Genomic DNA, 24,117 nt, shown 5'->3' on the forward strand with positions numbered 1-24,117 from the left:
ATCCTCTAAATTAGAAGGCTATGATGATCAATAGTGTATGCAAAGAGCTTTGTGGTAAGAAATAGAATGTTGATATTGTAGAATGGATTTGGCTTAGAGAAATTTAGGCTAAAATAAGGCTCTGTCTATCTAAACTTTGGAAAAACTGATGTAGGGACGTGATAAATCTGCTCTCACTAAAACCCTCTAATTCAGTCAGAAGCTGCATGCTTGATGCAAAAATAGCTGAGGGAGGTTATCTGGTCAGAAGGATTCTGAAAAAGACCTAAAAGCAAAGAATATCCTTCCTGCACATTAGGGAAGCTTCAGAGAGTGTTAAAGGCTCCGGTTCAATTTAGACAAAATAGGCACAACATGAAAATCATAGAATCAGTAAGGCTGGAAAAGGCCTCAGAGATCATCAAGTCCAACCTATCACCCAGCACCTCATGACTAACTCAACCATGGCTTTGAGTGCACTAAAGAGCTGGTGTGTGGTAAAAAAAGCAATAAAGCCTCCCACCTGGTATGCTGATGCCTTGGTAGCTTAAATTTTCATTGAGGGCAAATATACTTTGGTTTTGCAAAGAGTTCAGCGTGCTAAGGTGCTTTTACAGAGAAAATTAAAGCCATCTATAACAGACATGGATCTATCACTTCCATTTAATTTTGTATAAATAGACCTGAATGTTTCACTTGTTCTGCTCTGTGCAGACCAGATTATACACAGGGAAATGAAATGAGCCTTAGTGGAAAATTAATTTGGAAAAGAATCCTTAGTTTAAAGGTGGGGGGGAGGGCAAAGGGAGATTGATTTGAGGATGATTAAAAAAAAGGCCACCAATATATATTGCTGAATTCATATTATTCCATGAATAATATATGCAATGGGATTGTAGCTAATGAAAGGATGAGTCAAGGAATAATGGGGTTTATGTTGCCAGGGGGAAATACCAAGCAGAGCACAAGTGTGCTGTTGTATATAGGCTGGATAGCTTCACACTGTTCCAGGTAGTGTTGTGTGATCTGAAAAAAGGAGAAGGATGCTGCTCACAGGCAGGAAATCTCAAAATCAAGACAAAGTGAAGTAGAACAATAAGTGTAGCTGGTTTCTTCATTGTTCTGGAAAGCATCTCTCCTAAAGCCACTTCTCAACATGTCTTTGCAATCATGAGCAGAGCAACACTTGAGTGATTGCAGTGGAGGAGATGAAACTAGACCTTAAATACCTGTAATTAGAGATTTCCATGTATGGAACCACTGCAGAGACACTGCCACAGTGTAGACTTAATTGGCCCTTCAGGAAGATTTTCTAGGAGAGGTTTAATATGATGTGGTTTGCTTTACAATTAAGGGCCAGCAGCTGGAAAGAGAGAAAGAGGGAAGAAGAAAGTTCAGTATCTCTATGCAAATTCCTCTGACACTCAATTAGGACCATGTGCTACACTGCAGATACCCTCAGAAGAAGGTCTACAATCCCCTCATGATGAAGTTTCATGGTCACTCTGGGAGAAGAGGAGACTCGGGGGTGACCTTATTGCTCTCTACAACTACCTGAAGGGAGGTTGTGGACAGGCAGAGGTTGGTCTCTTCTTCCAGGCAACCAGCACCAGAACAAGAGGACACAGTCTCAGGCTGTGCCAGGGGAGTTTTAGATTGGATGTTAGGAAGAAGTTCTATACAGAGAGAGTGATTGCCCATTGGAATGGGCTGCCTGAGGAGGTGGTGGAGTCACCATCGCTGGAGGTGTTCAGGAGGAGACTTGATGGGGTGCTTGGTGCCATGGGTTAGTTGATTAGGTGGGTTGGATGATAGGTTGGACACAATGATCTTGAAGGTCTCTTCCAACCTGGTCTGGTCTATTCTATTCTGTTCTATTCTTTAAACTACAGAGGCCACCATCCTGCTTTTCTCCTGCCTTCTTGTCTTCACTTTTCCTTGTAAGCATTTGTACAACCATGCCATAAGCAGGATTAAGGAGTGGATCTGGTTTAAAAACATGCATCTCATTTGTTTTGTTATGGGATAGCTGAGGTGAGATAAAGCCATGGACCTGACTCATGCTATGCACAATGGCCAGGACCTTCACAAGACAGGAACAGAGGTGAGCACCTCCAGGTAGCACTGGTGAGCAGGACTTCTTAGATCTGTGTGCCAGGTATGAACTGCCTTAAAGCAACAGTGAAACTGTGACCTTTCTCAGTGGCCTGGTAAATCTGTGCCTCAGCTAACCCTGCACACTGCACACAGTACTAATGCTTCAGCTACTAGATCACATCTTTGTAAGCCACTAACAGCTTTATCACATTCCAATATGAAGCCATTTCCCTGCTTGTGCCAGATGTGGCACAGAGGCTTTCATTCTTCCTCTGCAGTTGTGAGATTGAGACTAGATCAGGCTGACTGTGGCACAAGGGAGGCAGAACATTGCTGCTTGGAGCTCATTTATACAATTTGTTACAGCATCATGAAATGTGACAGTCTGTGGAAGAAATCTGGTGAGCAAGGTGCATTTGCATTTGGAAAGAAAGGGAGAAAGAAACAAAGTGAGAACAGTTTAAATGCCCGCCCAAGGACTGTGATTGCACAATAGTCATCACTGTAGAAGTCAGTATCAGTTGGCTGGTATTACAAAGTCACCTCAGGGCATTCCCTTCCTAAGCATTTGGGAGAAACACTGAATCACACAATCAGCCAGGTTGGAAAAGACCTCAGAGATCATCAAGTCCAACCTATTCCTTAATACCTAACACCTCATAACAACTAAACCATGGCTTCAAGTGCCACATCCATTCTCCTCTTGAACACCTCCTGGGATGGTGACTCCACCACCTCCCTGGGCAGCACATTCCAATGGCCAATCTCTTTCTCTGTGAAGAACTTTCACCTCACCTCCAGCCTAAACCTCTCCTGGTGCAGCTTGAAACTGTCCTCTTGTTCTGGTGCTGGTTGCCTGGGAGAGGAGACCAACCTCCACCTGGCTACAACCTCCTTTCAGGTAGCTGTAGAGAGCAATAAGGTCATGACACATTGTTTTCAACACCCAAGGCAGGAGCCTGAAAGTGTAGGAATCTGTGCAGAGGAATGTCAGTGTTCTCTACTCTAGCACTAGCTAGTGCCTCATTGCAACCCAGCTATGGAAAAAGAGCAAGGCAACTCCTGTGGAAGCTTATTTTGCATCTCTACTGGAATGAAATTATGAGCTTAGGTGAGGCTTAGCTGGGATGAGGTTTGGGTAGCTATCTAATCTAAACTCTATTTCTTTTCTTGGTCAAGCCAGCCTCTGGTTTACAGCAATGAAAGTCAGCAGTGGTGCAGGTGAGAAATTCTTGCTCCTTAAAATAGCTGTCATCATATGTGTTGCTTCACCCCTGCCTGCCAAACTAGAGCAATGTTTGGCTAGAAATCTTTGTTTCTCACTCAAATTTTAGTCTCCAATACTACCTAGCACTGCACAACCCATGGTATAGCTGAGCCATTATTGAGTGTCCTGTGTGCTTTGTAAGTACAGAAGCACAAATGCAGAGGGAAGGGAAGGGAAGGGAAGGGAAGGGAAGGGAAGGGAAGGGAAGGGAAGGGAAGGGAAGGGAAGGGAAGGGAAGGGAAGGGAAGGGAAGGGAAGGGAAGGGAAGGGAAGGGAAGGGAAGGGAAGGGAAGGGAAGGGAAGGGAAGGGAAGGGAAGGGAAGGGAAGGGAAGGGAAGGGAAGGGAAGGGAAGGGAAGGGAAGGGAAGGGAAGGGAAGGGAAGGGAAGGGAAGGGAAGGGAAGGGATCAGGTTGGACCAGACCAGACCAGGTTGGATGTGTTGCATGGTGGGGGAGAAGTGTCCATTTGTTGGAGTATATCTATCCAGTGTTAGCTTTCTCAGGTTCATCTTTGCCATGGTTTACAGCTAACAGGAAAACATTACTTGAAGTAGGAGACAGTACAAATGCCAGCTGCTTCAAAGTTCAATAACTAGTTTCCCTTGAAAGGAAAGATAACAAGCAGATTAAAATGGACTGCTGAGGAGGTAGCTGGACTGACTCTGTGTTACCCACTCCTGTGCTCCGTAATTCAATTCTTTTGAGACGGAGAGATTGTCATTATTGAGGTTCACAAGGGCAGGCAATACATAAATCACATCTATGGCAGCAAAGTGATAATTTCTTTGGATGAATAGAAAGTAGCTATATGTGGGTGAGAAAAGCACCACGTTTTCCTGTGATTTTTTACAATTTGAACAATTTCATCAGCTATTATTACAGAAGTGCTGCAGGAAGGAAATTCAATGCTACCCTAGCTGTCTGCATCAGAGCCTGTCTTGATTGCTGTGTCACAGAGAGAGCTTTCTCCTCCTCCAGTGTTAAGAGAATAGGTGAAGACTAACCATGTGGCTCTTGCCAAGATTCAGGGCAAAGTAATCTTTCCTTTTAAAAACCACTAATTGCTTGCATAATATGTAGTGTACAGAGAGATCCATTCTGTAACTGCGTTGGCTGAACTCAAAAGTTGCAGTGAGTGATGTGAAATATTCCCTTTAAATGGGACTATTTGAACTGAAGCTCCTGTGCTATTGATTTTGAAGAGCACAATGGGTCATTGCAAACATCCATCCTGAAGAATGCCATGGCAGATGAAATTGCCAACTGCTGTATTTCACCTGTAAAACAGAAGATGTCTATTTAACCTCCCTCTTGCTGTCCCCCTAAAGCAAGGTGGATCTGCAGCACTGTAGGTTTTATATGTGCTTAATGCATAAAAGAACATTTCTCTCCAGAGCCCATTCCTTTTCCTTATCCCTCCCCATCTCTGATGCTGCATGGCCTGCCTGTTGTTTCCAACATGACTCATTTAAAAGTGGGGGTTACTTTAGATGCAACCTCAGGGTCTACTATATAGACCCAGCCCTTCTCCGTCAAATAGGCTAAGCACAAGCCCTGTGAGGAGAGGCTGAGGGAGTTGGGGTTGCTTAGACTGGAGAAGAGGAGGCTCAGGGCAGACCTTATTGCTCTCTACAGCTACCTGAAAGGAGGTTGTAGCCAGGTGGGGCTTGGTCCCTTCTCCCAGGCAACCAGCACCAGAACAAGAGGACACAGTCTCAAGCTGCACCAGGGGAGGTTTAGGCTGGATGTTAGGAAGAAGTTCTTCACAGAGAGAGAGAGATTGGCCATTGGAATGTGCTGCCCAGGGAGGTGGTGGAGTCACCATCCCTGGAGGTGTTTAGGAAGAGACTGCATGCGGCACCTCTCCTGTGAAGACAAGCTGAAAGAATTAGAACTGTTCAGCCTCCAGAAGAGAAGGCTCTGGAGAGACCTTATGGCTACATTTCAATACCTGAAAGGGACCTACAGGATGGCTGGGGAAGGACTCTTCAGAATATGCAGCGATAGGACAAAAGGCAATAGAGTAGATTTAGGCTGGGCATTAGGAGCAAGTTCTTTACAATGAGAATTGTGAAATACTGGAGCAGGTTGCTCAGAGATGTGGTTGAGAGTTCCTATTCCTGAAGGCATTCAAGGTCAAAACTTGTTGGGGCCCTGAGCAACCTATCTAGCTGGAGATGTATCTGCTCACTGCACAGGGGCTGGACACGATGCCCTTTGAGGATCCCTTCTACCCTGACCCTTTCTGTGACTTTCTGAAACAGCTGTTAGAGTCCAGCTCCAGTACCTTGGTGTATGATTTGCCTTTCAGCCCCAGACACAGGGATCTCAAAGGAGAGGTACTGGGGAGCTGTGTTTCTCAGCAACACCCCAACCTTCCCACTTACACTCTGTTTTTCATGGATATATTTATATGGTATTTTGCAGTAGATATGAACTCACTACCCACATACTGAGCCCACTTTGAGTGAGTCAGCTCCATCAAACAAGCTGAATAGCTCTGGTTAACATGCTACTAATCCTGAGAGGTTAAGAGGGGCAGGTTAGCAGCTCCAGGTCAGTGCCAGCTGAGGGCTTATGCCTCATTTGTGGACAACTCCAAGGGGCAAAATAAACCAACACAAACCCTTCCCTGCTAAAAATTTCCACGCTAAAGCTTTCCAAACCATCAGTACTGAGCTGTTCTCTATCTCATACTTGTAGAAGTTTTTCTGTGCCTGTAAAGCTTGTGACCAAAGTCACTCCTGCCCCACCCTCACATGAAACCCTCTGCTGGAGAGCATTTTTCTCCCTCTGGTTTCCCTTTGGAGAAATCAAAGCTTGTTTGTGTGGCATGAGGGCTTCCAGCACAGCAGCTGCTGGTGACAAGGTGTTTGTCTTAAGCATCAGAGGAGGGTGAGAGATGAGCTACCTTGCTGCTGAGCTGCAGAGCCTGCTGGTGGGTTGTGGCTATGCCTGTGGATCTTCCCAGTAGGAGCTCTCTCTTCCCAGTAGAAGCTGTGTAATGCACAAGAGGCAGGGAGAAGAGGCAACTGCCACCCAGTGTGCATTGCAGAAATGTAATTCATTCCTCCAGGAGCTTTGGAGATGGGGAGATGACTTTTCCAGACTCAGTCTTATTACGTGCACAAGTGATGGATGGGTCATACACCTTAAACATTCATGTCCTTTAGGTGTTTGCATTATAGTCATTTCTGAGCTTGAGTTTAAGCAGACTCTGTGCTGGGCATTGTGCAGGGATAAGAACTATTTTGAGTGGAGTCATCTGATCAAAATGCAAAAAGGTGCCTCAGAACAAATGTTTGCAACTAAGCTGATTGCTAGGCAGTAACTCTCTGACTATAGACTTACTGACTGTAAGTGGGGCTCAAAGGGGATGTCTGCATTGTAGCTCAAGTAGCACAGCTTAGCCAACGCTGAAGCTGTGTCTCCCTAGCAGGAGAATCCAGCAGTTCTGCCAGCTGATGTAGGCTTACATGTTAACACATAGGTGAGGTATAAACATGTTATAGGCTCCAGTGGTGATGCTCTCACTCACCCATGGGTCAGGAGGACTAAGGTCTAAAACAACCTCCTACACAGAGCTCCTCACATAGCCTTACAGATAACATATTTTATGGGAGCTTCTTTAAATATTGAGCTACTACTCCACAGTGAGCACACTGAAGTGCTTCTGCAGCTGTCCTTGGCTTCCTGCTGCTTTCTCTGTCTGCTTTTGAAGTTGGCTTTTTCCATCTTTATCCATCTCACACATACTCAGCATATGCACAGTTCTTCTGCAATGCTTCATTTCATTGATGATGCCATTGGAATGTGCTGCCCAGTTGCTGGAGGTGTTCAAAAAGGGATTGGACATGGCACTTGAAGCCATGGTTTAGTTACTCATGAGGTGTTGGGTGATGGAATGGAATGGAATGGAATGGAATGGAATGGAATGGAATGGAATGGAATGGAATGGAATGGAATGGAATAGAATAGACCAGACCAGACCAGGTTGGAAAAGAGCTTTGAGATCATCAAGTCCAACCTATCACCCAGCACCATCTAATCAACTAAACCATGGCAGGAAGTGCCTCATCCAGACTCTTCTTAACCACCTCCAGGGATGGTGGCTCCACCACCTCCCTGGGCAGCACATTCCAATGGCCAATTCCTCTTTCTGGGAAGAACTTTCTCCTCACCTCCAGCCTAAACTTCCCCTGGCACAGCTTGAGACTGTGTCCTCTTGTCCTGGTGCTGGTTGCCTGGGAGAAGAGACCAACCCCCAGCTGGCTACAACCTCCCTTCAGGTAGTTTTTGAGAGCAAGAAGGTCTCCCCTGAGCCTCCTCTTCTCCAGCCTAAGCAACCCCAGCTCCCTCAGGTTCTCCTCAGAGGGTTGGACTTGATGATCTCTGAGGTCTTTTCCAACCTTATTGATTCTGTGATTCAGCCCCCATTGACATTATGAACATGATTCTATTTTTCTTCTTGTGTGTGTGTGCAGTAGCACTTTTTAATCCAGTTGTTTAGTTCTAAAAGGCAACCTCAAGGTTATGGTCATGCATCCAGAGTAAGAAATGACTGTCGTATCAACTGGCTCCCACAAGATTTCACTCAGCTGACAGGTATCAAAAGATATACCAGAAGATTATAAAAGATTGTAAGTTATTATTTGGGAGAATTAGGGGCTGTCCTAACACACACCAACTTCTCAGCTTTGTTCTGGAAGTGGTGCAAAAATTCCCCAGCTCAGGAGCAAATGCAAGGGGTTTTGCTCATAAGAGCTGCATTTGCTTAACCCTGTGCATGACAGCATCTCGGTGATGTTCACATCCCTCCTTCATGCCAGGGACAGGTATGGAGATGACTTCACCTCACCACAGCTGTTTGGGAGGATATGTTGCTGAGTACAGACTCTAAGACACTGAGCTGACATGATGCAGAAGGACTATGGGTTTCCTGCTGCTGGGGGAGGAGGCATCTTGCTAATGGAATCCTCTTGACCTGCCTTTTCCCAACAGATTTCATGTGGCCTCATGCCATATTCCATCCAGCTCCACAAAAATATGACTTTTAGGCTGTGCCATCATTTTTTTGCAGGCATATTGCAGAAGGGAACAAGAGTCTGGCTGTGCCCATATCAAGAAAGAAAATTGATCACATGCTTAGTTTTTATGAAGAGATTTCTCTGTTTTCACACTGCTTTATTATGACCTAATATGTCATTATATTGCAGTCTCCATCTCAGCTGTGCTTAAGTCACTTGTTTTGGTGTCACAGGATGTCAGGGGTTGGAAGGGACCCAAAGAGATCATCGAGTCCAACTCCCCTGCCAGAGCAGCACCATACTATCTAGCTCAGTCAGCACTGAAATAATTCCCAGACAGGGACTAAGTGGCTCTGAAGTTCTACAGTTAGAAGACCTCAGAGGAAATGGTGCAGCAGAGAGAGGAAGAGCCTCAGGAATGCAAGGTTTCCACTCTTCCTGGGTTTTGGTGCCAGCTCTTAAACAACTGACTTCTACTGCTCTTAGCCAGAAGGTTCATTTCCCACAGCTGCTCTCTTTTGCATTATAGCTGCAGTTAGGTGGCAACATCTGCTCACCAAACTCTGCATGGCAAGGAAGAAACAGCACCAATGGCAGACAGCAGTCTGATAAGGAATATTCACAGCAGAACCATTAACCTCTCCTAACGGCAAAACTAATTTGCTTGTTAGAGTGAGAGCCACCCAAGAGTATGACTGAATCAAGTCAGTGGGAATGGATAGTGAAGGCAAACATCACCAGGTGTCAAGATAGAGTATTCTGGTTGAAATTTGTCTCAATTCTTAATTCTGGGATTAAGATGAGTTGATAGTCCCAATGAAACGTAACTGCCCTGCTGGGCATTTTGCCTTCTTTGAGTCTCTAAACATTTTGCAAGGGGATCAGTGGAGAAATCATTCCATAGAGAGTGGAGCTGGGGTTGTTTAGCCTGGAGAAGAGGAGGCTCAGGGGAGACCTTCAGGTAGTCTACAACTACCTGAAAGGAGGTTGGAGCCAGATGGGGGTTGGTCTCTTCTCCCAGACAAGAAGCACCAGAACAAGAGGACAACAGTCTCAAGCTGTGCCAGGGGAGGTTTGGGCTGGAGGTGAGGAGGAAGTTCTTCCCAGGAAGAGAGATTGGCCTTTGGAATGTGCTGCCCAGAGGAGGTGGTGGAGTCACCATCCCTGGAGGTGTCCAAAAAAGGATTGGATGTCGCACTTGGAGCCATGGTTTAGTTAGTCCTGAGGTGTTGGGTGCTAGGTTGGACTTGATGACCTCTGAGGTCTTTTCCAACCTGGTTGATTCTATGATTCTATGACACCAGTGGAGAAATCAGCCCCTAAAGAGTGGAGTGTCTCTAGGTTTCCATGTACCCAATGGAAGAAAAAAAAACCCAAGATTCCTTGGCCTTGTGCTTTGTCTGTGTTGTCTCCAACTGCAGACAGTTCAGGGGAAAGAATAACTCTTGTTTTCATATATTTAAAGGAGTCTGGAAAGCTAGTGTTGCTTGACAAGAATTTCTAAAGGTTCTTTTTCAATCTTCTCACTCCAAATGTTCCAAAGTCTTCAAGCAAATAGTTTGTAACTGCTAAGAGAGAAAGTTCCTGTTTCCTCTCAACATTTCAAAACAAGAGAACAACTTGGTTCCTCTCCTACCAGTTTTTGGTTTTAAAAAACCTGAGCTGACATTTGAGAGAAAATGAACACGTTCTGTTTCAAGAACAGAGTAAAAATAAGAAGCTCTTATTTTGACATCTCCTGAGAGTGAAAAATCAAATTTCCCCTTGTTGAAAGTATTTTCCAACAAAATCACTTTTGACATCGTGCTAACTCTTGTTTTTGGAGGGGAAGCAGGAGTGTCAGGAAGGTGATGAGCACATTGAGGGCACAGGGACTCAAGGCCAAGAAGGCCTGGATCAGGAACAGTGTGGCCAGCAGGAGCAGGGAGGTCATTCTGCCCTGTACTCAGCACTGCTTAGGCTGCACCTTGAGTCCTGTGTCCACTTCTGAGCTCCTCAATTCAAGAGAGATGTTGAGTTGCTGGAAGGTGTCCAGAGAAGGGAAACAAAGCTGGGGAGGGATTTGGAGCACAGCCCTGTGAGGAGAGGCTGAGGGAGCTGGGGTTGCTTAGCCTGGAGAAAAGGAGGCTCAGGGGAGACCTTATTGCTGTCTATAACTACCTGAAGGGAGGCTGTAGCCAGGTGGGGGTTGGTCTCTTCTCCCAGACAGCCTGTGTCAGAACAAGAGGACACAGTCTCAAGCTGTGCCAGGGGAGGTTTAAGCTGGATGTTAGAAGGAAATTCTTCCCAGAAAGAGAGATTGGCCACTGGAATGTGCTGCCCAGGGAGGTGGTGGAGTCACCATCCCTGGAAGTGTTTAAGAAGAGCCTGGATGAGGCACTTGGTGCCATGGTTTATCTGATCAGATGGTGGTGGGTGATAGGTTGGACTCTATGATCTCAAAGGTCTTTTCCAACCTGGTTAATTCTCTGTTCTGTATTCTATACTTTGACTGGTTTAGGGAATGGGTAGCTGATTGCTGGCATGCAAATCAGGATGTATCGGTTGTGGTTTCTAATGTATTTTGTAACATGTTGCTCCATGTATCTTGTTCAGTTCAACACTTCACTAATGACCAAGGTATTGGTGACCATTTGATTGTTAGATCCTTAGAAGAGCCAGCTTCTGGCATTTCCTGAAGCTCTCAGCTCCACCCTGCCACTGAGGAAGGGATTATTTTAGCATCTTGCAGAGGAGTCTGTGGCAGCTGATGTTGATGAACATCACAGAGACATTTGCCTCGATTAGGCAGAATTTGTGGCGTTTTTATTGGACTCTGAAGCTGATGCGTAGGAGAATTTCTCCTGCACTAGCTTGGAAGTATACATGCCTGCAAGCTGCTCTACATGAGTCTCCATTCTCTGTGTGACCTTATGCTTGACACTGACTGCTTTCAGCAGAGTGCAAGTACACACACAAATACACATGGGCACACTGCCATCCCCAAAGGTTTTGCCTCCAAAGCAAGAGTTTTGTCCTGTGTGATTGCAAGCAAAAGAGTAACTGAAGCATTGAGGTCAGTGTAGGGATGTCCAGTTAGGCAGCTCCTTAATGACAGAGCTTATAACGTGCACATGGGACAAGGGACAACAGACAAACATTGGTATGCTAATCTCTGAGTTTTTTCTACAAATGTCCTTTGGAAAAGAAGTATGGTGACTGAATTTGTGGGTGTGTGGGGTGACCAATGTCCAGTCATGAGGAGGATGGAGAGATTTAATGCCAAAGAGATGTGGAATGATGAATTTATTGGAAGGGTGAGTGAGTTCTTTAAGAATCAATATGGAATTATTCGGGGTCAGGCAGTGAAGGGCCTTGAAAATAGATACCAGCAACTCATCTGATATGGCAGAGAGCAAAGAAGTGGTAGAAGGGTGTGAAAAAGGAGAAACACTTGGGCAGAGCATTGGGCTAATTCAGCGGCTCTTAGAATCAATCAATAGCATCAATAAGGTTGGAAAAGACCTCAAAGATCATCAAGTCCAACCTGTCACCCAAGACCTCATGGCTATTAAACCGTGGCTTCAAGTGCCATGAATAGAGCAGAATAGAATAGAGCAGAATAGAATAGAATAGAATAGAACAGAACAGAACAGAACAGAATTGCAGCAGTATCCTGAGCCATGCAGTTACACATAGAAGCTGGAGAAATAGGTCCTGCAGGGGTAGCATTGCTAGAACTGAGAGTCTGGGTCTAGCTGTAAAATTAGCCCAACAGGGCTAGACTTTGGAGATGCAAGACACTGAAATCCTACACTCTGTTGTGTGTGTCAAGGAAAACAGTTCCAAATGTCTTGTTCTGAAAGTCATCCATGGCATTGTCATAAATCCCATCCACTACTGCAGAATTTAGAGAGGAGCTGAGCAGTGGGGCCCTATTGCCTTAGCTGCTGTACAAGTATAAGCTTAAAGGCAGCTTATTTTTCACTTGGCTGTTTAGTTTTTCTTGCAGTGCACGAGGGGAATTGCTGGGTTGGGAAGAGCAGAGATACAGATAAATTAGAAGGAAAAGAAGAAGCATTCAAAGGACAGAAGTGCAGGGAGAGCAGATGAAAACACTGTGTGGCTATAGAGATGGAGGGTCTGAAAGAGCTGGCGTAGAGGAAAGAGTTCCTTTTCAGAGCACAGAAAACACACTGGTGAGCTCAAGTGGGACTATGGGCCCTTGCTTTCACTGCTTGTGCAGCTGCTCCTTCCAGCTTGAGTGGGTTGACTCCTCCCTTGTTATTCCCTTGTGCTGACTGTAGAGCATATCTGAATAGCAAAGAGATTTGCAATTAAGAGAAATGCTTCAGAGAGCTAAAAAAGCTCTCATTTTTGCTGAATGTCTGTTTTGTGGCTCTAGTTATTTATTTATTTACTTTTATTAAGCCATTCCATTAACAACTCGTTTTCAGGGTGGTCACTTTCTTTTACCAAGCAATGAGGTTTGATCCCTAGGTCCTCTAGCTAGTAAATAAGAAGCAAGGAGCATGATCTATCATTGCTAAAGAAAGCTGTTGCCTGGGTACCATCATACTTCTGCTCTGCTGAAAAGGGATGACCTACATAAAAAGGGAAGTATTTGTAAGCAAATCCTTTGCTTTCCCCCTAAGACATATCAACTGCACCTCTGCTTCATCCATCCTCCCCTCCCTCATTTTTTTGCATCAGGCCCTGGATAGGAAAGGCTGGAGGGTAGCAGATGGGAGGCAGTGTTGCTCAGTTAGGAAAGTAGTTCCTAACATTTGGCTCACACCTGTCAGCAGGCTCCACTTACACTTGTTTATCCTCCTCTGTACCATATGTTTCTATGTAAAATCAATTCCAATGATCTATTGCCTTATTCCTCTCACTCCGATTATGGTGGTAACTGAGCATTTCACAGCCGTTAATGCACTTACCCTGACAGCGTCCCTGCTGCGTAGGCATCCAGTGTCACCTACTTTACAGATGGGTAAGCTCAAGCTCAGATCAATCCCTCTTCAAAAGCCTTGTCAAAATAAATGCGAAGGAAACACATCCCCAGAAGATGTGAATTTGGTGAGAGGAAACTGCATGCTCAGCTTTACCCAAGGAATGTGCAGTGGAGTGAGGAATCCCTATTCTGAGTCCTACACGGAGACTCCAAGTGCTGCATCATTCCCGACTGCTTGACACAGAGCTCTTCCTTGCTTTTCCAAGACCCAGCAGACCTGTGATTGCTGCTGTTGAGTCTTTTCACACCCTTTGTCAGTGTAAAATCCCATCTCACATCTCTCCCTGTCCTCCCCAAGGCCTGGAAGAGATGCTGTTCTCAGCAGAGATTTAGTTTAAAAGTTAGTTAAAAGCCATGTGGCTCAGTGTAGTGATAACTCCCAGCTCAAGAGCATGCTACCCAAATGAGAAGAGCTGATAAGAAAGATCAAAAAATAGCCCTTCTGCTGCTGTGGAGACTCCCATCACCTCTATTCTTTACATTTTCACTTGCCTCTCAGAAAAGAACATCTTCACATCCCTTTGGATGTAAAGTCTATGTAGGAGAGGAACAGAGCTTTGGGTTTTTTTTCCCAAATGTACTGTATGTACCTATCAGTCACCTACTTATTAATTAGAACTAAGAGCATGATTAATCTGTCATGGATAAGGCTGCTAAGTAAGCCTAATCATGCTAATGCATTCCTGTCACTTCTACAAAAGGCAGTGTTATTATCAGTTTTCACACCCATGTGTGCTGAAGCCCATCTAGAGAGCAGCTGCAGAGCTGGCTTTCTGCTTGCTTTCCCACAGATGGGATGAGGCTGCATCGTGGGTATCTGGATTGCCCCCACAGTGCCTGTGCAGTGATTTGTTTCTTAACACCAGGAGGATTTAATGATGTTATCTCTTGCAAATAATTTTGATTTCTAAAGGAGATAACAACTACAGTTATGAAAATTACTTCCAGGGGCTTATGATTATGATTTGAACTCCTCTGTAGGAGGGGTCAGCATGAAGAGTAAACTGTTACTTAAGCCCTACAATGAGTGGGAATTAGGTATTTTCCAACCTGGTTAATTCTATTCTATTCTATTCTATTCTATTCTATTCTATTCTATTCTATTCTATTCTATTCTATTCTATTCTATTCTATTCTATTCCATTCCATTCCATTCCATTCCATTCCATTCCATTCCATTCCATTCCATTCCATATCCTGTTCTGTTCTATTCTATTCTATTCTATTCTATTCTATTCTATTCTATTCTATTCTATTCTACTAAGAGATTCATAGGTCTCACACAAGTGTGAATACCTAAGGAAAACTATTATTTTCATATTATCATAGTAGTATCACAGTATCAGTCAGGGTTGGAAGGGACCACAAGGATCATCTAGTTCCAACCCCCCTGCCATGGGCAGGGACACCCCACACTAGAGCAGCCTGGCCAGAGCCTCATCCAGCCTGGGCTTAAACACCCCCAGGAACAGGGCCCCAACCACCTCCCTGGACAACCCATTCCAGGGCTTCACCACTCTCATGGGGAAGAACTTCCTCCTCACCTCCAGCCTGAATCTCCCCACCTCCAGCTTCATTCCATTCCCCCTAGTCCTATCACTACCTGAGATCCTGAGCAGTCCCTCCCCAGCCTTCTTGTAGCCCCCTTCAGATACTGGAAGGCCACAATTAGGTCACCTTGGAGCCTTCTTATACACCATAAGCTTTCTGCTCCTGTATTTCTTTTCTCTGAGTATTCAACTGATCCATTTTTTTACTAGCCTAGAGGTTGGAAAGCTAACTTCCACACACCAAATTCAAAGTTTGTCATCAGACCTGAAACACTCTGCCCCCAACACTCTGCATCCATCTTGTTAAGCAGCCATTGAGGGGAGATGCTAAGCCACAGCTGAGCTGCACTAACTTCTAAAGAAAAGCTTTTCACAGAAAAGAGTTTCAAAACTGACACCTCCAGAAGGCTAATTATATCCTACAGTATTAGGAGTAGAAGGCAGGTGGGTCACCCTTTGAAGGAACCATTCCACTGGTGCCTGGGTGACCTGCTTAAGATTGATGCCCTATTTCTGGATGGGTAAAGTATGAAGAATACAACTACTAGGCTCATTATGTATATATAAACTGAGGAGTAAAAGTCTGACTTCTGATCTGTCTTGTTACACTTACTAGCTTTTTGGTTAAATAGGATAAAGTTTGTAAGAGCTCTGAGGTGAACTGGGGAGGTTCAGACTGGATGGTAGGAAGAAATTCTTCACAGAGAGAGTGATTGCCCATATGAATGTGCTGCCCAGGGAGGTGGTGGAGTCACCATCACTGGAGTTATTTAGGAGGAGACTGGATGGGGTGCGTGGTGCCATGGTTTAGTTGCTTAGGTGGTGTTGGATGATAGGTTGCATGCGATGATCTTGAAGGTCTTTTCCAACCTGGTCTGGTCTGATTTATTCCATTCCATTCCTTTCCATTCCATTCCATTCCATTCCATTCCATTCCATTCCATTCCATTCCATTCCATTCCATTCCATTCCATTCCACTCCACTCCACTCCACTCCACTCCACTCCACTCCACTCCACTCCACTCCATTCCATTCCATTCCATTCCATTCCATTCCATTCCACTCCACTCCACTCCACTCCACTCCACTCCACTCCACTCCACTCCACTCCACTCCATTCCATTCCATTCCATTCCATTCCATTCCATTCCATTCCATTCACCAAAACGCTTCACTTCAAGATGATGTCTGCAAGATGTAATCTCTATCCCTTCTCTTCTGCATACCTCAGTGACCCAAATAAAGAAACAGCTTTTATTTTCATCTGAATAAGTGCCTTGCTGCATGCAGGCAGGGTCTCAGCCAGGAGGGTTTTGAGCATAAAAATTTATGAGAGAGTCTGACAGGTTTGTACAGGGTAATAGGTTTTTGTTCTAGCCAAATAGAATGGTCAAGCCATATTTTGTAGCCAAGTAGTGGTCAGTGTGTGGTGGGGAAAAGTAGAGGAAGATTGGTAAACAAAGTATAAACTGCTCCAGAGCAAGTGTGGTTTGTGTGGCTTTTACACTCTCTGGCTTAGGCAACTTTTATTGTGCTTTAATGATCACAGTTTGGTGTGATGCAGTTGTCAGTAAATTGTAGCACTTTGAGTGTGCTATAGTGGCACAGAAACTTTAAAGGTCACCATTAAATCTTGGAATGCTGCCCTCAGCATAGCAATTTCACTCTTTCCGTGCAGAACTGTGCTCCCCTATCCTTTCTTATTAACAAACATGATATTCTTCTGTTTGCTTTCATTTTGCACAGCTGGACTCTTCTCTTCCACCAGGAAACAGTCACAATTTTGTCACACTGGAATACAGATTATTTTCTTTGTGCTTCTTTATTTATGAAGAGCACAATTGGATTTTCCTTGTGGAATATGAATTAAAGCAGCACTGACATTTAGGATGTAAAGGAATTGCTCCAGCTGATTATAGTCATGTTACAATGAGTCACGCACTTTTTGGTCCAAACTTCCTGACATGCACATCCATAGATATTAATCACTGTGACATCACTGAAGAACTATTTTTACCTTGGCAATACAAATCTGAATGCATTTGTCAGTTTCTCAAATCATATTTCATCCAGTGAACAGACAGGCAGGTGAGGAAAGGCACCTGCTCTCAAATCATAGCAGAGCATGACTGCACATGCCTGCAAAATATTCACAGCTTGGGAATGGAGGTGAAAACCCACTGTAAGCCACAAAATTCCTTAGATGCACTCAGAAGAACTAAACTCACCTGTCAACAAATGCATGGTGCAGCACAAAGATGGGATCATTTGCAGAGCCTTGCACTTGGGACATGGAGCCGTTCATGTAGATGTGAAGTGCGTTATGCAAACCACTTTGAGAGGTATTTGAAATAGCAGTCTGTGGATCAGCAAAGCCTGGGTAATGATAATAATAATAATAATAATAATAATAATAATAATAAACAGGTTGGAAGAGACCTTCAAGATCATCATGTCCCACCCATCAACCAATCCAACCCACCTAAACAACTAACCCATGGCACAAAGCACCCCATCAAGTCTCCTCCTGAACACCTCCAATGATGGTGACTCCACCACCTCCCCAGGCAGCCCATTCCAATGGGCAATCACTCTCTCTGTATAGAACTTCTTCCGAACATCCAGCCTAAACCTCCCCTGGTACAGCTTGAGACTGTGTCCTCTTGGTCTGGTGCTGGCTGCCTGGGAGAAGAGACCAACATCTGCCTGTCTACAACCTCCCTTCAGGCAGTTGTAGAGAGCAATAAGGTCACCCCTGAGTTTCCTCTTCTCCAGTCTAAGTAACCCCAGCTCCCTCAGCCTCTCCTCACAGGGCTGTGCTCCAAACCCCTCACCAACTTCATTGCCCTTCTGTGGACTCGTTCCAGCAAGTCAACCTCCTTCCTAAACTGAGGGGCTCAGAACTGGACACGGGACTCAAGGTGTGACCTAACCAGTGCAGTGTACAGGGGCAGAATGACCTCCCTGCTCCTGCTGGCCACACTGTTCAAGAGGAAATCATATCCTGATATGACAATGCACACAATTCTTTTCCCAGTAAGAGTGAAGATCAAAGTACCTGCTCTCACTGCATCTACCTTCAGCTTTTTAGGCAAGGGCTTGGGCAAACACGGAAGGGCACGCTAATGCATTTCAGAGGCACAGCAAAGTGGGAATTGGAATAAGCTAAATTAAAACTCCTGCTATGCAGCTAATGCAGCATGCCAGCAAATGTACTGCTTAATTGCTTGGTATTTTTAAATTTCTTTATCCATTGTGTCTGGCTGTTAGAAGGCAGCACAATCCCTGCAGAAATGTCTGCCTGGCCAATTATTCACGCTGAGAAAGTTTATTCACCTGGCTGTCGGTTTTGATCTCTGCACTTATAGGTTCCTGAAGTAACCCAACTTGTTACATCCTATCATATAATCAATCATTTAATATATTTCTTCTAAACTCTACAGAAGACTTCCATTGATAGGAACGAGCACAACACAAGCTATAATCTTAACAAAAGAATCTGGAATGTAATCAATAATCTTCCACAGTCAGCACTGTAGGATGAAAGTCTGTGGGTTGCTGTTATTTTGGGGGGCACTTAAAATAGGAGCTTTGAGAAGAAGTCAAGCAGATGAAGCCTCAAATAGAAATGCTGGAAGGAGGGTCTCTCCTTTAGGTTTTAGTTAGTAGCCTCTTCACACCTTAGCTCTGATCTCTGGTAGCTTTTCACAGAATCACAGAGTCACCAAGGTTGGAAGAGACCTCAAGGACCATCAAGTCCAACCTGTCACCACAGACCTCATGACTAAACCACATCCACATCCACATGCCACATCCAATCCCCTCTTGAACACCTCCAGGGATGGGGACTCCACCACCTCCCTGGGCAGCACATTCTCTCAGTGACTCTCTCAATGAAGAACTTTCTCCTCGCCTTGAGCCTAAACTTCCCCTGGTGCAGCTTGAGACTGTGTCCTCTTGTTCTGGTGCTGGTTGCTAGAGAGAAGAGACCAACCCCCTCCTGGCTACAACCTTTTCTCAGTGTTCTGACAGCCAAGCTTCCCCTCTACAATGCAGGGACTCCTAATAAAAGTCAACTCAATCATCTGATTTTTCTATGGGATTTCCCAGGAGAATAAAAGCAGAAGCCCACATTGCTCTCTCCTTCTATTCCTTATGCAGTCTAGGCAGAAGGTTGGATGTTTTATATCAGACTTGGGATGCTTCTTAAAATTTCTTTACATCTTGCAAACACTTGTTCAAGTAATTCATTAGGAAATATACAGAATACTTGTTTTGGTTCTGGACAACTTTTCATGGAACATCTGCACCTGAACAATGTGTCTTAATATCCAGAAGTTCTGTAGCTGGGATAACTTTAGCAAACCCACTCTCCAGCTCCCAGTTAGCTGGAGGGCATTCAGTGTTAAAGGTGACATCATGCCTAACCATGCACATAACTTCTAATACCTGATATTTTGCTTTGCAGACTCCAGGAATAAAACCACAGTGTGATGTCACTTTATTTTATTAGCCTGAGTCTTATACTTTCTCTCAGCCTTTTAAAAAGGCTTCAGTACAATCAGCTATCCAGGGTTGCATACAATGAAATTGGGCACAGACATTAAAAAGGAATTTGTGAAAACAAGAACATATTTTTTTTTTCAGAGTATAGGAAGCTTTGCTGTATTGGCTGCAATAAAATCTCTTCTGCAACAGATGTGAGGCTACAAGAGCAGCGGGCTGAAATAAAGGCTTCCTGCCTGTAGATGAGGGAATGCCGCTTTCTCCACCTGCCTTGCCCCACCTTGTGCCTTCCTCTCCATTATGCTAACTGTACCTCACCAGTCCCTCTGTGAACTGATTTAATTCACTAGTCTGGAAGCAAACTACCCTGGAGTGTGGGATGTCAGGTGTTTTCCAGGCTGCTGAGATAGCGTCCCTCTTGTAAGGGTATGGTGAGATAAGAGCTCCTGGAGTGCAACTGAGTGTTGGATGGGGGAGGCGCATAGAGAATCACAGAATCAATAAGGCTGGAAAAGGCCTCAGAGATCATCAAGCCCAACCTGTCACCCAACACCTCAGGACTAACTAAACCATGGCACCAAGTGCCACATCCAATCCCCTCTGGAACACCTCCAGGGATGGGCACTCCACCACCTCCCTGGGCAGCACATTCCAATGGCTAGCAACTCTCTCTGGGAAGAACTTTCTCTTCACCTTGAGCTTAAACTTTCCCTGGTGCAGCTTGAGGCAGGACTGTCCCTGATGGCAGTGAGCTGTTAAATCATCCAGTCAGTACAGGAAGCTGTACAATTCATAGTATAGTATCATAGTATCATAGTATCATTCAGGGTTGGAAGGGACCACAAGGATCATCTAGTTCCAACCCCCCCTGCCATGGACAGGGACACCCCACACTAGATCAGGCTGGCCAGAGCCTCGTCCAGCCTGGTCTTAAATTCAGCCATCCTTTAATTCAGCCATCCTTTTAAAACTTTGTTTAATTACAGTGCATTACAAAGAAGCATTTTACTGAAGTTTTACCAATGATTTCAATCAGAGAAAAATCACACTTTTGATAGAACTTAAACCTGCTTCTGCTTGTGTCTGAGACCTCTCCCCAGCATCCTTGCCCCTCTCTGGACATGTTCAAGTGTCCCAATATCCTTCTTAAATTGAGGGGCCATTCTCAAGCCATGTTATTACTATAATCTCTCTTAGAGTAAGGAAGCTGCAAGGTCTACAGAATTTGGCCTTGAGGGCTGTGGTAAATGAAAGTTTGTGATGATGGAATTTAGACCATGTCACTCTCTAGATATTTTTCTTACAACGGCTCTTGCAGACCTTCACTGTGTTCTGGGCTGGGTAGTCCTTCTAGTTCTCTAGCCAAGACCATCTGAAACTTGACAGCAGATTCTCCATGTGCACTATAAATTTACCCAGAGGCTGGGATTTGAGCTGGATGAGGAATGTTGGCTGTGGGCTAGAACTTTTTTTTTAATTATAAGTTTTCTGTTAGCAAATTTGGTCTGGAGAAACCATTTTTCATTAGCTATAGGGAATGCAGTGAAAATACCAAGGAAAGTTTTGCAGATGAAAAGCTTTCCTTTCAGGAAAAAAAAAAAAAAAAGGGGAAAATGCCATAATAAAATGAAATTACATCCTGAAATGTTGGATGGTTTATTCTACTATGTCCTGGCAGAACAGCAGCAACAATACATAATTGTGACAGGCACCGGAATGCTCCAGCATAGCTTTACTTGATGCCGTGTGTCCTGCTTGGTGCCATGGTTTAGTTGATTAGATGGTGTTGGGTGATCGGTTGGACTTGATGATCTCAAAGGGCTTTTTCAGCCTGGTTAATTCTGTTCCATTCCATTCCATTCCATTCCGTCCTATCCTATCCTATCCTATCCTATCCTATCCTATCCTATCCTATCCTATCCCATCCCATCCCATCCCATCCCATCCCATCCTATCCTATCCTATCCTATCCTATCCTATCCTATCCTATCCTATCCTATCCTATCCTATCCTATCCCATCCTATCCTATCCTATCCTATCCTATTCCATTCCACTCCACTCCATTCCATTCCATTCCATTCCATTCCATTCCATTCCATTCCATTCCATTCCATTCCATTCCCCAGGGAGGTGGCTGAGTCATCGTCCCTGGAGGTGTTCAAGAGGAGATTGGACTTGGCACTTGGTGCCATGGTCTAGTCATGGGGTCCTGTGTTGATAGGTGGACTTGATGATCCTCGAGGTCCTTTCCAACCTAAGTTATACTGTGATACTGTGATACTTTGATTCCATTCTATTCCATTCCATTCTGTCCTATCCTATCCTATCCTATCCTATCCTATCCTATCCTATCCTATCCTATCCTATCCTATTCCATTCCATTCTATTCCATTCCATCCTATCCCATTCCATTCCATTCCATTCCATTCCATTCCATTCCATTCCATTCCATTCCATTCCATTCCATTCTTAGGGTCTGATCTAGTTGTAGTTTCTATTTTCTTATCAAAAGCTTTTAACACATTTCTTTCTGTCCGTTGCTGTTTCCAGGAGGAAGCACGACTTTTTCTTTCTTTTTGGGTGGTGCTTCATAGAATCAGTTTGAACTACCCAGAGTTTAAAGACTCTAAGTTCAGAAGGAATCCATTTAAAGATGGAAATGGCATAGTAAAGTACAACACGTTACCTTCCAAGGTGTTTCGGAAGCTGAAATTGGCCAATTTATCCATGGATCCAGATTCATACTGAGGCAGTGACAGGCAGAATTCAACTTCAGCTGAGGATGGCAGCCTAGGGGTCCTTGATTTGTCCGTTGTTCCCAGGATTTTCGCAGTATAGGCCCCTCGCTTGTGGCATTGCACAAAGCCTGCTGGCTGTTGTACTCCTCGGACCGAGTACAAATTACCTGTGTAAAATACTCTCTGTTAGCTGAGTTGCAGTTGTAATAAATAAAAGCAAGCAAAAAAGATACTTTGATTCTACTTGGTTTTCTTTTTTTTTGGAGGAGCTGTGGTATTTACAACTATTTACAACTAAGAAACAGCACAAGGACCCCCACTGGCCAAGGACCAGGGGAAGCTACCAGCTTCTCCCTCCCTGCCTCTCCCCTTACTGCCCTGTGCAAAAGGGACAAGAGAACGGAACAGAGAAGTTAGACTCAGCCAAGGCCAGACAAAGAGGTTATCTCTCTGTAGTGAAGCAAAAACCAGCCAGAGATGAGAGGGAAGGGAAGGGAAGGGAAGGGGAAGGGAAGGGAAGGGAAGGGAAGGGAAGGGAAGGGAAGGGAAGGGAAGGGAAGGGGAAGGGAAGGGAAGGGAAGGGAAGGGAAGGGAAGGGAAGGGAAGGGAAGGGAAGGGAAGGGAAGGGAAGGGAAGGGAAAGGGAAGGGAAGTGGAAGGAAGGGAATGGAAGGGAAGGGAAGGGGAATTGTTATGGTACAGCTCCTCTTATTCCAGATATTTACCCAATGAATTTGTTTAGAATAACCTTTTCTTTTCCTTTTTGCACCCAATAGAGACTCATTTATATTTTTCTACCTTTCTGCTTTAAATCTGTAACTAAATTTTAAAGACATGGCCTAAAAAGCACCACAGGAGCAAAGAAAATGTACAATGTAATCAATTGGTTGCAGGAAGATATATTGATTCGGAAGTGTTCTATGTCTGATTTGAATCTAAACAGTGTTACTTCATAGTCACTCTTCTACTTCAATGCACATTTTGAAATAATGCACTAATCTGCACCTGAAACTACCCATTTGGACTAAGGCATCAATTCTCATTTATGCCCATGGAAACTTAAGGCTAAACTCAGTGTTACCTACCAATGCAACAAGACCTAAATAGAATTAAATGTTTGCAGAAGCATAGAATCAATAAGGTTGGAAAAGACCTCAAGAATCATCAAGTTCAACCTATCACCCAGCACCTCATGACTACTAAACCGTGGCACCAAGTGCCACATACAGTCCCCTCTTGTACACCTCCAGGGCTTGTGACTCCACCACCTCCCTGGGCAGCACATTCCAATGGCCAATTACTCTTTCTGGGAAGAACTTTCTCCTCACCTCCAGCCTAAACTTCCCCTGGCGCAGCTTGAGACTGTGTCCTCTTGTTCTGGTCCTGGTTGCCTGGGAGAAGAGACCAACTCCCACCTGGCTACAACCTCCCTTCAGGTAGTTGTAGAGAGCAAGAAGGTCTCCCCTGAGCCTCCTCTTCTCCAGGCTAACCAAAGAAGTGATCAGAATGGGAGGGAGGGACATTTCTTTTCCATATTCTGGTAAAATAACCTCACAGGGCAATTAGTCCAAGGACTAGTTCATGTTTGTACCATATTTGGATACTGGTCTGACGTGGAGTCAGGATGGAGCACAATACAACGACCTAACCAGAAAGCCAGAATATTCAAGTAGAAGGTTTTGGTGGGTGTGCATAGTGGTGCAGCTGAAAATGAACAGAACACCAGAGGCTCAAAACTCCCAGGAGCTGTGTTGTATGTCTCTCAGGTGTGGTGGAGGCTCTGAACCCAAACTGCTGTCTATTGCTTCTCCTTGCTTCTGGAAAATACACCACAATAAATAAAACTCCAAAGCATCAGACATCTTTTTCAAAAGATAGGGAGTCTGTGGTTAGAAGGTTATCCGTCTGGTTAGTGATGACTTTGTCTGGACAAAGAACAAAGAACAGGTCTCATTC

General features: G+C 44.6%; 1 protein-coding gene across 1 annotated transcript in view; it reads right to left on the reverse strand.

The window, feature by feature from the left end:
- TYR (tyrosinase) overlaps positions 1 to 24,117 on the reverse strand; it is a 59,791-nt gene that overhangs the window by 18,863 nt on the left and 16,811 nt on the right. Inside the window, 3 exon segments of the mRNA XM_068143857.1 lie at positions 17,146 to 17,293; positions 22,111 to 22,243; positions 22,246 to 22,329. Coding sequence (XP_067999958.1) covers positions 17,146 to 17,293; positions 22,111 to 22,243; positions 22,246 to 22,329 — 365 coding nt within the window.

This window comes from Melanerpes formicivorus, unplaced genomic scaffold, assembly GCF_026170545.1.
Source record: "Melanerpes formicivorus ecotype bairdi unplaced genomic scaffold, bMelFor1.0.p_v2 SCAF_1, whole genome shotgun sequence".
Taxonomy (NCBI): domain Eukaryota; kingdom Metazoa; phylum Chordata; class Aves; order Piciformes; family Picidae; genus Melanerpes; species Melanerpes formicivorus.